We start from the raw sequence: 16034 nt of genomic DNA on the forward strand, positions 1-16034 counted from the left end.
GAGGTAAAGTTAAAGATTACTGGCAGAACGGTGCTTACTTTACATGAGTGTACTTACGTTTGAGACATTCTCAAGTTTAGCTCTAGGACGATATCCCAAATCAGAATTTCAATTTCAACCGTCTTCTCATTAACAGTGTTAAGTCAAAAGCACATTTGAATTCAAAACCTAGAACCCCTTAGATTTATAGAAGGTGCACATCTTAGTGCATACTGGGATTATGCAAGTTATGGAAAGACAGTATAGAAAGATGCAGAAGTCTTACCTTCTCTTGTTTTTGTTTTTCACTGCATAGCACTGTCAAAGCATTTGTGATCTTTTTCAAATCATCAACTTCCACTACAAAGAGGAAGAAAATTAGACTTCTACCAATGTAGTTTTCAGAAAGCCTTCAAATAATCATTGAATCCTCTAAAATCCATTAAGTGGAGATTTATATCTGGTAGTTTACCCCTTTAACTGGAGTCAAAATCTCATTGTTAACACTAGGGCAATGTTGATTCTTGGCATCACAGTCGAGGATCTCACATCCCCTTGATAACTTGTGTAATGGGCAGCATAAGATGGCCAACATAATAATCAATACATTTAGGAGGCCAACATTTGAACACAGTTACATCTTATGTTTCTAAAGCTTATGCTTCAAGGTTTCAGTCTGCCATTGGTAGGGGTCAGCAAGTGATTCCCCCTCCCCCAAATCCATGTTAGTTTTTAAATCTTCTTCTTCTGGATCAGGAATGGCAATGGCTGGGGATGGGACATTGGGCAAGGGGGGTTAGGCCTCTGAGATGCCACTGAGAATTCTCTCTCAGGTGCATGGCTGGCTGGTTCTTGCTCACATGCTCAGGGTCTAACTGATCACCATATGTGGGGTCAGGAAGGAATTTTCCTCCATGTCAGACTGGCAGTGACCTTCGGGGGTTTTCAGCTTCCTCTCCTGTGTGGGGGTACTGGTCTCTTGCCAGGATTATCTGGGTATGTTTCATTTTCCTGCCATTATGGGGGCCTCAAGCCCTGGTGCACTTCAGTCCCTCCTATTCTCTATCTGTGGCACATAAATCTAGTCTCCTGTAGGCTGTAATACCTGGTCTCAATTGGATTGTTCAGTATAGCTTGCAGGTGCTGGGGGACGTTGGAGGCCCATGATATACAGGAGGTAAGACGAGGTTATGTGGTGGTCCATTCTGGCCTTAAACTCTATGAGCAGCACATTATGCTGCTAGATTTGTAATATGGTCAACTGTTTGTGCCTGAAGGTAAATGTTTTGCCTAAAATAAGTTTGAAGGCTCAGAGAGAGAGAGAAGCATCCAGGTGGAGAGGGATGTTACATGCACTTAATGCTCAGTTTGACACTCCTTCATGTTAGAGGATTTGGACCCCAATCTAACAGTTCAGCATCTGTTGCAGTAGGCCAACCACCCACAATGTATTTATATGACACACGCCACAATATCAAATTGCCACTACACTGAAGGACAGGATGTACAAGCACAGGAAAAAGGGAAGTCTCAAAACAGAATTACGCACCAAATATCTCAGCCATCCAAAGCAGTCAAAACAAGTCACCTGTAGTTTTATTTCAACAGACAGTTACGTTTTGGAATTAAACTGCTCTAAATTTCCAGTGTTATAGGATCTCATTCCCCTACTGAGCTATTTAGAATTAAATGGATCGGGGAGCCTTTTCCTCTTCTTGAATAGAGGTTCTGCAAGGCTGTGTAAGACTTAGATCAGTACAAAATTTGCCTATATGTTTAAGTGGGCTATCCTGACCTGACAGCACCATTCAGAGAAGATCAATCACAGAGGAAACACCACCTTCATTAAAAGATTAACAGCATGCAAGTACTGATTCTCAGTCAGGTAGTAGTCAAAAATAGTCTCTGGGAGGGGTATCAGTGCATCATTTAATGTAGGACTGCATAAATCCCAATTCAGTTTTACTTGATTAATATGTTTACTACTTTAGCCCTCCACGGAATGTGCTAGGAAATCTCACACTTGAAATAAAGACTTACATGAAATACATACGTCTCGAACTAATGCTTCCAAAAAACTGGCATAATGTAGAGATTTTTCATACTGTGTAATTTTTTCTTTTAATAATTTGCCAAACTCCGTAAAGTCATCTTTTGAAGATGGATTCATGGCATCTATTCCACAAGTATTATTTACACCTGCAGTGAAAAACATAGTATCAGAGAAAATATTGGTGCATTTAACTGTAGTTTGTGTGGGAGGTGAGACTGACCACACAACGTAAGCCCTCTAGCCACAGAGCAGGTAATTTATCTCTACTCCCCTTCAGTTCCTTACCTCAGCTGAAATGACCAACAAGGCAGCAAGAGCCCAAACAACTTCAGTTACTAACAATTCATGCTGGATTTGAACTAGTGATTTAAGTGAAAGGCTACATATCCCATGAGTTGTACTGAACCACCTACTCTGGAATAGTACTGGAGACAGTATTTTCTCCTTACATAAATTCTAGGCCTCAAGCCTGCAGTACTAGGTTTAGTTGGGATTTTTTAAATTGACTATTAGGATTGTGACTTTTCTCAGGCTGTCAAGCGATTAAAAAAAATGAATCGCAATTAATCACACTGTTAATAGAATACCATTTATTTAAATATTTGTGGATGTTTTATACATTTTCCATTATTGATTTCAATTGCAACACAATACAAAGTGTACAGTGCTCACTTTATATTTATTACAAATATTTGCACTGTAAAAAATAAAAATAGTACTTTTCAGTTCACTTAATACGGGTACTGTTGTGCAATCTCTATCATAAAAGTTGAACTTACAAACTAAACAGAATTATGTACAAAAAACCCTGCATTCAAAAACAAAACAACGTAAAAACTTCAGAACCTACAAGTCCACTGAGTCTGACTTGTTCAGCCAATTGCTCAGACAAATAAGTTTGTTTACATTTACAAGAGATAATGTTGCCCACTTCTTAGTGTCACCTGAAAGTGAGAACAGGCAGTCGCATGTCACTGTTGTAGCCAGCATCGCAAGATATTTACATGCCAGATGTGCTAAAGATTCATACGTCGCTTGATGCTTCAACCACCATTCCAGAGGACATGCATCCATGCTGATGACAGGTTCTGCTTGATAACGATCCAAAGCAATGCAGACCAACGCATGTTCATTTTCATCATCTGAGTCAGCTGCCACCAGCAGAGGATTGATTTTCTTTTTTGGTGGTTCGGGTTCTGTAGTGTCCGCATCGGAGCGTTGCTCTTTTAAGACTTCTGAAAGCATGCTCCACACCTTGTCCCGCTCAGATTTTGGAAGGCACTTCAGATTCTTAAACCTTGGTTCCAGTGCTGTAGCTATCTTTAGAAATTTCATATTGGTACCTTCTTTGTGTTTTGTTAAATCTGCAGTGAAAGTGTTCTTAAAATGAACAGCATGTGCTGAGTCACCATCCCAGACTGCTCGAACATGAGATCTACGGCAGAACGCGGGTAAATCAGAGCAGGAGACGCACAGTTCTCCCCCAGGGGTCAGTCACATGTAATTTACCCCTTATTTTTTAACAAGCATCATCAGCGTGGATTCGTGTCCTCTGGCACGATGGCCAAAGCATCAAGGGGCGTATAGATCTTTAGCGCATCTGGCACGTAAATATCTTGCGACACCAGCTACAACAGTGCCATGTAAATGCCTGTTCTCACTTTCAGGTGACACTAATTAAGAAGCGGGGAGCATTATCTCCCATAAATGTAATGTGGCAAATTGCTGGCACTACTTTGATGGGTCTCGCGCTCTCTCTTCTTGGGGAGGGTTCAGGGCACCATTTCTCGCCCCTGAACTGGGGTATTAACTGCCTCACTAGTGTCCTAGAGGAGGGGAGTGGAGAGGGAGGGACCCAGGCCCACCCTCTACTCCGGGTCCCAGCCCAGGAGCCCTATGGATAGCGGTAAACCACTTGAACTAGCGGTTCCTTCCCCTGGGCTACTTCCCTCTCCTGCCCTTCAGCTTGTGGGGCTTCCTGCCCTCCCTCTGCACAAACCAGGTGTCTTTTTACCTAGGGTCTTAGACTTCTTAGCCCACCGCAGCACTTCTCCAAACTCTCCTCTGCTTCCCTCCAAACTGCTCTCTGCTCCAACACCAATCCACTCTGCTTCAACTACTTCCCTTGTCTGATTGAAGCAGGGGGGTTTTATCAGGTGACTGGCTTCAGGTGCTTTAATTAATCTATAGCAAACTTTCTCTCCTCTACAGGGAATAAGGCTCCCTTTTAACACTCTCCTGCTGCCCTCTGGCCATGCTGTATCACATAAAACAAACTTGTTTCTGTTAGCAATTGTCTGAACAAGAAGTAAAACTTAGTGGACTTGTAGGCTCTAAAGTTTTACATTGTTTTGTTTTTGAGTGCTGTTATGTAACAAAAAACCCTACATTTGTAAGTTGTACTTTAATGATAAAGATATTGCACTATAGTACTTGTATGAGGTGAATTGAAAAATACTATTTCTTTTGTCAGGTTTCAGAGTAGCAGCCGTGTTAGTCTGTATTCGCAAAAAGGAAAAGGAGGACTTGTGGCACCTTAGAGACTAACCAATTTATTTGAGCATAAGCTTTCGTGAGCTACAGCCCACTTCATCGGATCTGATGAAGTGAGCTGTAGCTCACGAAAGCTCATGCTCAAATAAATTGGTTAGTCTCTAAGGTGCCACAAGTCCTCCTGTTCTTTTAGTTTCTAAAGACATTGTGTGGTGCTTGAAATGAGAGAGTCATTATGATCTATACTTCCAGATATAAATAGACATGTCATTTGAACACAAACTTCTGGCTGATATCAGCGTAACTCACATCCACTGTGACGTTTGTAATGTCGGACTCCAAACTATCGAAAGTAATTGTGCTAGTTATACAACACACATCACAGATGTTTCCCCAAACATACTGTGTCTTAAAAGTTCTCAACACCAAAAGGCACTGATTCTTACCTACGACTGTCTAGACAGTTATGAAATAGCTTTAGCTGGATGCCAAGTTTCAGCCTGATATTTTTATACCAGTAAGAGTAATATCACAGCAGTCCTACTTTTTTTGATCAATATACTGCTTTACTTGAAAACTAGATTTAGAATTGATTGCAGTTAACTTTCTAAATTACTTCTCCCATACTGTACCACCACCAACTACTTGCTTGGATTAGGTGTATCCACACTTACCAAACGTTTCTTTCGCTAACTCAAGATCTGACTCCTCTTGTAATTTCTTTAGCCGTAGTTTGTCTGCTAACTGTTCTTCTGGTGTAAGTTCTTTAGCTTCCTCTGGTGCCTCTAACTAAAAAAAAGTATAAAAAGTAGCATGATTGACCCATGGCAAGTCTTCCATTTCGGTCATTATTGCTAACCAAGCCTAAGCAATCTACTTAACTAAAAGTCTTCAAATAATGTCAGCTTACATTGGTGGCAAGTGAATTACATTTCTTGCCCAGGAATGGAGCAGTTGCAGGTGTGGTCATTTCAACAAGCTAACTGAACAACATGCTTCTGCTTGAAGTAATTATTCCTGAAGTGCAGGCGTTCTGTTCTTAACAGCAAGCCTAACCTGTGTTTAAACATTCCAAGCTGAAATGCTGATAAACCACAAGCATGCTACAGGCATAAAAATACCAAAACCCTCAACAAAAGTAATTTCACACAATGGTGAGTATTATAAACTTAATGTACACACTTAGAAGAAGGATGGAAATAGGATAAGTACTATTTCAAACTCTTAGATGTTCAAGTTCTTATACAGACTACATCAGGACTATTCTTTCCTAGATAACTCACTGTAGGGCCACGTTGTAAGTATCAGTCCTTTAATTCTCAGACTACATTTGTTTTTCTAGACTGAACAATAAGCAGATCTCCCTCTTCCCATAAAAAGCTAAAATCCTGACAGTGACATCTTACTCTTTTTTTAATCTCCTCTTGCTTTTTCTTCAGCTGCTTTTCTCTCTCTTTTATTTTTTCTGCTATTTTCTTCTTTTCTGAAACTTTTGATTCTGTAAAACAGTGAACAAAGCCCTTTTAAAGAAATCTAGTGCATAAAGAACATTGTCACAATGTGGGGAAAAAAGCACCTAGAGCTACGATCCAATTCAGAAACCAGAGGTGACTAATGTGAAAAGCATGCACTGTCATCCACACATGCACAACCCTTGGTCTATTATGTCCCATAAATACAGTTCATAAACTTGGAACACAGAAGCCAATGTTCTTCTTTGTTCTGTATACAATGAAGTGTGCTCCTCCCACAGTCCTCACCTGCTTTTATCTCTGTCTCTTTTTCTTCTTCCTCCTCCTCTTCATCATCCCAGTTATCCTACCAAACAGGAAGGAGTATGAGTTATCAGTATTTATATCTTACTTCTGAACCACTAAAGGTATCTGTGCAAAAAGAACTGTCTACACTGCACTTTCATCATTAAAACTTTTGTCGCTCAGGGGTGTGAAAAAAACCAACAACCCTGAAAGACAAATTTTAACAGCAAAAAGTGCTGGTGTGGACAGCGCTTTCTCAGCAGGAGCCGCTCTCCCATCAATGAAACTACCGCTCCTCATTCGGAGTAGTTTTATTTTGTCTCTGGGAGAGCTCTCTTCCGGTGACAAAGAGTGGCTACACTGCGCACCTTGCAATGGTGTGGCTGCAGAGGCAAAGCCGCACCATTATAAGATGCACAGCGTAGACATGGCCTTAACGTATATCGCAGTAACAGGCAAACTCATGTTCACCACAGTTACAGAAGCAAGACAAAAAAATGCCACAGTCCATTTGCTGGGCAAAAATTATTATAAGAAAAAAAATTAATTATGAGTAGATATCTGATAGAATGACTTGATTCTTCTCTATAGCACATCCGTCACCAGAAACAAAACAGGCTTAACAGCATATAGAGGGGACTGATTTTGTGCCATAAATTAAGCATTACAGAATCAGGGCGGAGAGCCCTGGTAGCAGCAGCAGTGTTATTTGGTGATTAAATCTGAACATAAGCCACTTAGTTCCCATCAGGGTTTAAAAATGTCAAAAGCTGCCATGACAGGCATACCACTTAATGCACCAGGGGGATGACAAACTATCAGTATCTGTGACAGGAGCACTGTTAGATTCATAGAGTTAAGGCAGAAGGAACAATTATGATCAACTAATCTGTCAGTTTCAGGGTTAACTACACCTTTGATCCCCTTCCTGGTCTTCCTCGAGGGCACCCACTTAAGATTTTAGGCTTCCCAGCCATCACCGCTCTCACAGCGGAGACCTGCGTCTCTCTTCTTTCAGACTAGAGGTTTAGGTTCCCTCTGCACCTCACTGCGATTTTCCAGCAAGTCTGCCCAGGATCCAGCACCTGTGGTTAACTCTTTCTCCAGGGGCTATAACATTGTACACCAGGTACCAACCAGCCTTCACAAAGCAAACGACATTTATTCTTGGGGCAAAAGCATGACAGAAAAAAAAAATCTACATGCATGCTAAAAGCCTACCAGAGGTCACTTCCAGCCCCATCATGGGGCTCTGCTGTGCCTGTCTCTCAAACTCCACAACTGGGTTTGCACCCTTGGTTACATGTTCACATAATTTTTGGGATCAGGAACCAGACCCCAACTGGATAGTTCAACTATTTCTTTACACAGCTCGGGCCTTTGATCTCCAGTCTCAGGGAATTTTACTAGTCAATGGCCTTCTCCTCAGGAGTAGCTTCAAAGGAGGGGGGTTTACATAACCTGAGTTGCATAATTTGCATTAACCACTCCCTAGTTAACAACACTTATTGTCCTTAAAGTCCCTGCCTATCTAGTACATTCAATAGTCCTTTGAATTCCTTACACTTCCAGTTCTGACATGTCACACTGACTTCCTGCGTACCACAAAGACAGAATTTTGTCCAGTAATTCCAGCATTGAACCCATAGCTACTGGTTGAGCTGTTACAGCTTATCCTTTAGAACATCACTCAATCCTGATTTAAGGACTCCAAATGATGGAGAATCCACCATGTCCCTAGGTAAATGTTGTTCCAATGGTAGATTATTCTCACTTTAAAATTTGCACTTTGCCTAGTCTGAATTTTTTCAGCTTCAACTTCCAGCCACTGGATTTTGTTACACTTTTCTCCATGTGATTAACGAGCTGTTTACTGTCATATCTCTTTTCTATAATTAAGTCACCGCTTAGCGGTCTCTTGGATAAACTGAATAGATTGATATTAACTCTCATCAAAAAGCGTATTTTCCCAATCTCAAATAATTCATGTACTTTTTCTGAACTCTTTCCAATTTTTTCCATCAGTTTAAAATGTCTCTTAATGGTCTCACTAAAGCTATACAGAGTGGTACAAACACCTACCTATCTCTAGTCAGCATTCACCTGCTTATACATCAAAAGATCATGTTAATTCTTAGCCAGTGCACTACATCAGCTCACGTTCAGTTGACCCCAACATTTCTTTCAGAGTCACTGCTTTCCAAAACATGGTTCCCCATTCTATAACTGTGATCAAAATTCTATTCCTAGGTGTATGACTCATGCATTAAAATGCACGTTGTTCAAGTAAACCCTGCTTACCAAGAGAGACACATTGCTCTATAGAACTAACTCTTCAATTATTCAATACTTCACCAATTTGCATCCGCTACAAACTTTGCCAGCAGTGGTTCCTTCCAGATCATAAGATATTGAATAGATTAGGCCAGGAATAGATCCCTGCAGGACTCTGCTCAGAACATCCCCACTGGATGTGGATTCCCATTTAAAATTATTTTCAGATCAGTTTAAATGCATTTAATCTGTGCTGCTTTGATTTTGTAAAGGGTAATGTAGTCAGAATGTTAGGGAGTACTAAGTCAGCCTCCTTACAAAAATCTAAGTATGTTAACACAATTATATTCTCACCTACACTTAACCTCAACAAATAATATCAAGTTTCACAAGACCTGTTTTCCTTCAAATCATGTTAATAGTCAGTGTGTTACCATACCAGATTACCAGGTGTAAAACAAACAAAATGAAGTATTACCTCACCTACCTTGTCCTTGGAATTGAGAGATTACTATAAGCCAAGGTAATCATAGGACTGGACGGGACCTTGAGAGGTCATCTAGTCCACTCCCCTGCACTCGTGGCAGGGCTAAGTATTATCTAGACCAGGGGTCGGCAAACTTTTTGGCCCGAAGGCCACACTGGGGTTGCAAAACTGTATGGAGGGCCGGGTAGGGAAGGCTGTGCCTTCCCAAACAGCCTGGCCCCTGCCCCCTCTCCGCCCCCTTCCACTTCCTGCCCCTATCAGAACTCCTGACCCATCCAATCTCCCCTACCCTCTGCTCCTTGGCCCCTGACCACCCCCTCCCCTCTATCCAACCCCCCCACTCCATGTCCCCTGAACCCTATCCACACATCCTGGGACTCCCACATCTATCCAACCCCCCCATTCCCTGACCACCACCTCACAAACCACTGCCCCATCCAACACTCCCTGACAGCCCCCTGGGACTCCCTGCCCCTTATCCAACCCCGCTGCCCGCCCCCTTACCATGCCACTTAGAGTGGCAGGACTGGCTTATTGGAAAGCCTGGGCGGTGGGTGGGTGCAAGCCGCACTGTCCGTGCGGCGCCATAACTACGGGGGAGAGGGGTCAGGGCCTAGCCTCCCTGGCTGGGAGCTCAAAGGCAGGGCAGGACGGTCCCACAGGACGGATATGTCCCGCAGGCGGTAGTTTGCCCACCTCTGATCTTGACCATCCCTGACAGGGGTTTGTCCAACCTGCTCTTAAAAACCTCCAACATGGAGATTCCACAACCTCCTAAGGCAATTTATCCCAGTGCTTAACCACTCTGACAGGAAGTTTTTCCTAATGTCCAATCTAAACTGCCCTTGCTGCAATTTAAGCCCATTGCTTCTTGTCCTATCCTCAGAGGTTAAGGAGAACAATTTTTCTCCCTGCTCCTTGTATCAACCTTTTATGGACTTGAAAACTGTTGTGTCCCCTCTCAGTCTTCTCTTTTCCAGACTAAACACACCCATTTTTCCCCCGCAATCTTCCCTCATAGGTCATGTTTTCTAGACCTTTAATCATTTTTGCTGCTCTTCTCTGGATGTTCTCCAATTTATCCACATCTTTCCTGAAATGTGGTGCCCAGAACTGGACACAATATTCCAGATGAGGCCTAATCAGAGCGGAGTAGAGCAGAAGAATTACTTCCAGTCTTGCTTACAACACTCCTGCTAATACATCCCAGAATAATGTTCGTTTTTTTGAAACGGTGTTACACTGTTGACTCATATTTAGCTTGTGGTCCACTATGACCCCAAAAATATGACTACTGTTACTGGAAATTCATGTCAACTAGTTGAAGTGTACTGGAGGGGAAGCTAGAATCAGTCTTACAAATGCCAAATAGTCTTAAATTAATATGTAGATGAACTTGGATGTCCTGGTACTTGGCTCATCAAATCACAGTTAAAAACTGAGGTCTGCTGTCTCATACTAGTGGTTAAAGTGAGGTATTGATGCTTAGTTCCATTATTGTCAGGGCATCAGATAAACACTGTAGCACAGCAATAAGAATGTAAACCTTGAATTTTGCAATCGCTAAGCTTACCTTAATGGGTAACTATAGATCAGTTAGCTTGACGTTGACCCCAGGCAAAATTATGAAAAGGCTGATGCAGGATGCAGCCAGTAAGGTAACGTCTACGTTGCAGCTTCGAGGGAGCCTCCCGGCCTGAGTAGACAGACTTGCGCTAGCTCATCTCGAGTATAGCAGAGTGGATGTTGTGACTCGCTGGCAGCTTGGGCTCGCCAGCCCACCCAACTCCCCGAGTCGGAGAGGTTACCCAAGTCTCAGCCGGAGCTGCAACGTCCATACTGCTATTGTCAGCGTGCTAGCTTGTGCTGAGCTAATGCAAGTCTGACTACGTAAGAGTGGCCAGACTGGGTCAGACCAATGGTCCCTCTAGCCCAGTATCCTGTCTTCTGACCGTGGCCAAGGCCAGGTGCCCCAGAGGGAATGAACAGAACAGGCAATCATCAAGTGATCCATCCCTTCTCACCCATTCCCAGCTTCTGGCAAAAAGAGGCTAGAGGCACCATCCTTGCCCATCCTGGCTAATAGCCATTGATGGACCTATCCTACATGAATTTATTTAATTCTTTTTTGAACTGTGTTATAGTCTTGGCCTTCACAACATCCTCTGGCAAAGAGTTCCACAGATTAACTGTGCACTGTGTGAAAAAAATATCTTTTATTGGACCAACTTCTGTTGGTGAGAGAGAAGCTTTCAAGCGTACACAAACCTGAAGAAGAGTTCTGTGTAAGCTCGAAAGCTTGTCTCTCTCACCAAGAGAAGTTGATCCAATACAAGGTATTACCTCACTCACCTCTCTAATATCCTGGGACCAACATGACTACAACCCTGCATCTGTCAACTACACTTATTTCATAAACAGCTACTTTCACAACTGTTGCAAAGTACAGTTTACAGATTGCTTCCTCATCTGATCCCATCCTTCACAGATACACCCTTTCTAAGAGTGTGTGGTTGGAGTGAAATCCTCATGTAGAAGTGGGGTGCTGTGATCATGAGATTTTGCAAACTCATTTGCAGACAATAATGGGTCTGGTTCAAGCTGCTTGGTATCTTCCTGAGGAACCCTCTCTAAGGGGAGTTGTGGGCAATTGTTCCTCTGCCCCAAGGACTCTCTCATGGTATGCCACAGGAGCCTACATGGTCACCTCCCACTCAGTGTGCATATGCTGCTGCTGAGAGGTTTAGTGAGGACACATGGGCTGCAGTGCATTTAGCAGGCTGATGACCCCCAGCACTACATCTCTATCACATCTGACCCAGCTAGGACAAACCACATGGTGCCTAGATGAGAGCAAGCTGAGATTTAATCCAGACAAGACTAAGAATCTTCACAGGCTGGGAAAAGCAGCTGGAAGGATTTGCAGAATTTGTATCCGCACCCCTTACAGAAGGATCACAATCAGTTGTAAGACAGGTAAACAACTTGGGGGTGTTAGACCCTGGGCTGCTCCTGGTCCATGAAGCGCTGCAGCCAAGAGTGCTTTCTTCCCACCTGTGCCTCCCAAGAAGAGTGTGACCTTTCCTCTCCAGTGCAGACCATGCCACAATTATCCATGTCTTGTCATCTCAAGATTATATTGCTGTGATGCACGCTACATGGAGCTTCCCCTTGACCTCATTTGGAAGGTGAAGCTAGCATAGAATACTGCAACTCACTTATTAAGTTTAGTTGAACACTGGGAGCATATTAGACCAATGCTTCATCATCTGTATTGGGTTCCAGTGAACATCTGGTGGGAATTCAACGTGTTGATTTTAAAATGGTTTTAAAATAGACCTGACTGTATGACTGAGCATCTCTCCCCCAGTGACATGCTGCCACAGTTGAGATTAGTAGAGGCACTCCAGCTGCACTTCTTTCTAGATGAATGAGGCAGATCTGCTAGCAGGGCATTTTCTGTGAGAGATCCTGTTTCAGGACTCACTGCCCCACCTTGGTCTGCCAAACCTATCCTATCCCCTTCCCCTGCCTCCTGCACTTCTCTAAACTGCTGGGGAGCACTCAATTGAGGTATATATATTTATGGGCAGTCCTTTGTGATTTTTTATTTATGGGATAGGTGTCCAGGGCTCAGGATGTGCACCTACAATTACATTCTAGAAATCTAAATACATTTCATTCGGAGAAAACAAGTTTCACCGTCTGTTCATTGTTATGCGAACTGAGAAGTCCAGTGACAACACATCCTTAGTTTTCTTCATTCCAATGTGACACTATTACAATGTAGTTTAAATCATTATAAACATATTTGATTAAGTTTGAAAGAGTTTCAAATGACTAAATGAGTAATAATCCAGCTATAACATATGGTTAGTGAAAATGTCCCCCTTTCCACATAAATGAACCCCATACCAAACAGAAGTAATCAGCTGAGTGCTATACATTTATATGTGGTATCATTTGTAGCTTTAATGCATGACAATTCAAGTTCTAAAAACAAAGCGTTCTTGGAAAGTGACAGGATACTGCAGTGTCTGAGTCCCTGATGACTTCTATTTTAAACAGAACTATCAGAAATATTGATCAAGGAAATCTCTAGACTGTTTCCCTGAATGTGTTTCCTAGTTCTGGCTCCTTTAGCGACAGGACTGCCGAAGAGCAAATACACAGAAATTTCTTGGCAGCAGGTCTGTTTTCCTGGTAATTTCTGTATTCCAGGTAACATTTTAGAATAATTTCCTTTTACTTTAAAAGGATATCTTAGTTGTAACTTCTGCAGCATCTAAAGTTTCTCCAACTCACTAGTTACAATAAATCTTGTAATCCAAGTATTTTCAGGGAAAAAAACAAGATCCCAACTCCTAAATTGGCAATAAGAAACTCTAAAGAATAATGAAACACCCTAAAGAGAAACCACTAGTTGGAAAACACTAAGGGCCTATATTTAGGTCACTTTGCTTTTGCTTACTGTGCTGTAGTTTTCCTTTTTACTCGCCAATTTTGGAAGGAAAAAATATCTAGAGCCCAGGCAAACACCTAGCTTGCTGTAGATTCTTCCCAACTTCTGCATCTACTACATGAACACAGATCAGAGTACAACAAACAAGATCATTAATTGTAGTATTCCTTTTCCCCACTCCCTCCAAATACACCCTAAACTTTTTAATTTTAAAGCCATAGGCATTCAGAGGAGTACTAGTAGAGGAAATAAAATGTCTTATGCTAAAATAGCCACGTAAAGCAGGAGTCTTCATATTTTTGGAAGGACTACGATTTTGTCCAGTTATTGTTTACTGTCCTTCAAGAAGTAGACAGCTGGAAAGCACACTTAAGTAGCTGTTATTAGAAAGATGTTCAATTACAGATAGTAAACGCTTGAGTTTCAGGGAAAATGTGAAAAGTAAAGCCTCTTTTGCCAAAAGTTTTTGGGGCTGTGAAGCTCCAATCCAGGTTGTCAATACTCTTTTTAAAGATTGGTGTAAATACTGTGCCCTGAGATATCTTTAACAATTTTGCCCAGCAGGGTCATGTGTGTGGAAGAAAGAGCATATTTAAAAGCTATAGAGCGTCCAGTGTCAATTTGTTCTATCACATTTATTAAGCTTCACCTTGCAGAATAGGCGACATTACGCTAGCATGAACACCATCCAACCTTAAACTTTCAGAAAGCCTTTGACAACGTCCCTCACCAAAGGCTCTTAAGAAAAGTAAGCAGTCATCGGATTAGAGGGAAGGTCCTCTCATGCATCAGTAGCTGGTTGAAAGATAGGAAACAAAGGGTAGGAATAAGTAAGTCAGTTTTCACAGTTGGAGAGAGGGTCCTCCAAGTATCTGTACTGGGACTAGCGCTCTACAACATATTCATAAATGATCTGGAAAAAGGGGTAAACAGTGAGGTGGCAAGGTTTGTAGATGATACAAAATTACTCAAGACTGTTAAGTCTAAAGTTGACTGAGAAGAGTTACAAAAGGATCTTAGAAAACTGGGTGACTGAGCAAGAAAATGGCAGACGAAATTCAGTGTTGATAAATGCAAGTAATACACATTGGAAAAAACAATCCCAACTACACATACAAAATTATGGGGTCTAAATTAGCTGTTACTACTCAAGGAAGAGATCTTGTAGTCATTGTGCATAGTTCTCTGAAAACATCCACTCAAAATGCAGCAACAGTCAAAAAAGCTAACAGTGTTGGGAATCATTAAGAAAAGGCTAGCTAAGACGACAGAAAATATCATATTGCCTCTATATAATTCCATGGTACACCCACATCTTGAATACTGCGGGCAGATCTGGTCGCCCCATCTCAAAAAAAAAAAAGATATATTGGAACTGGAAAAGGTACAGAGAAGGGCAACAAAAATTATTAGGGGTATGAAACAGCTTCCATATGAGGAGAGATTAGTAAGACTGGGACTTTTCAGCTTGGAAAAGAGGTGACTAAGAGGAGGGGGGGGTGTATATGATAGAGGTCTATAAAATCATGACTGTGTGACGTAAATAAGGAAGTGTTATTTACTCCTAACAAAAGAGCTAAGGGTTAACAAATGTAATTAATAGGCAGCAGATTTGAAACAAACAAAAGGAAGTATTTCTTCACACACAACACAGTCAACCTGTGGAACTCTTTGTCAGAGGATGATGTAAAGGCCAAGACTATAACAGGGTTTATAAAAGAACAAGATAAGTTCATGGAGAATAGGTCCATCAGGGGCTATTAACCAGAATGGATAGGGATTCAAAACCATGCTCTGAAGCGTCCCTAGCCTCTGTTTGCCAGAAGCTTGGAATGGGCGACGGGATGGATCATTCGATGATTACCTGTTCTGTTCATTGTTCTGAAGAACCTGGCATTGGCCACTGTCGGAAGACAGGATACTGGGCTAGATGAATCATTTGTCTGACTCAGTAAGGCTGTTCTCAGGTTCTCAAAAGAAGTCTTCACAACACAAGTAATACATTTTATCTATTTAGATTTATACTACATAGAAGAGCCCAAGCCCCCGTCACCACTGATGCTCAGAAATACAGTGCATGCACAAACGGTCAGTTATTACAGATAGCACTACCTTGGTGCAACATGAACAATCAGTGCCAGAGTCTTCAATTAGCAAGAATCAATTACTCTAATCTGAACTGCTTTCCTCTTCCTGCCCATGTCTGAACAAATGATAAAATATTAACCTTTTTCAGTTATCTAGTGATCAGTACTAAGATTGTCTATAGCAATCTCTCAGTGTCTTGATTTGAAACAAAAGCATGATTCAATGTTTAACTTTGGACACTAAATTTACCAATTTTTTTGGTAAATACTTCCACAGAACCAGATACCCTTTTGAAGAGTCCTATATTCCAGATGTAGTATGTAGCTCCAGTTGCTGATATCTGCACTCATGATCTGTCCAAGCTGTAATAAAAAGATCTGGAATTGTTGAGGTATCTATCACTCAACTGATCTTTCTGGTTAAGGAACATATGGGAACTAC

General features: G+C 41.8%; 1 protein-coding gene across 4 annotated transcripts in view; it reads right to left on the reverse strand.

Moving 5' to 3' along the window:
* Positions 1-16034, reverse strand: part of EIF3J (eukaryotic translation initiation factor 3 subunit J) — a 39949-nt gene that overhangs the window by 22017 nt on the left and 1898 nt on the right. For 3 of the 4 annotated variants that reach the window (XM_073304532.1, XM_073304530.2, XM_073304531.2), the window contains exons 3-7: positions 6286-6343; positions 5932-6023; positions 5200-5314; positions 2020-2178; positions 266-339 (exon numbers count right to left, since the gene is read on the reverse strand). In XM_073304532.1, coding sequence (XP_073160633.1) covers positions 266-339; positions 2020-2178; positions 5200-5314; positions 5932-6023; positions 6286-6343 — 498 coding nt within the window. The other variant, XM_073304533.2, reaches the window with a different exon arrangement.

This window comes from Lepidochelys kempii, chromosome 10 (assembly GCF_965140285.1).
Source record: "Lepidochelys kempii isolate rLepKem1 chromosome 10, rLepKem1.hap1, whole genome shotgun sequence".
Taxonomy (NCBI): domain Eukaryota; kingdom Metazoa; phylum Chordata; order Testudines; family Cheloniidae; genus Lepidochelys; species Lepidochelys kempii.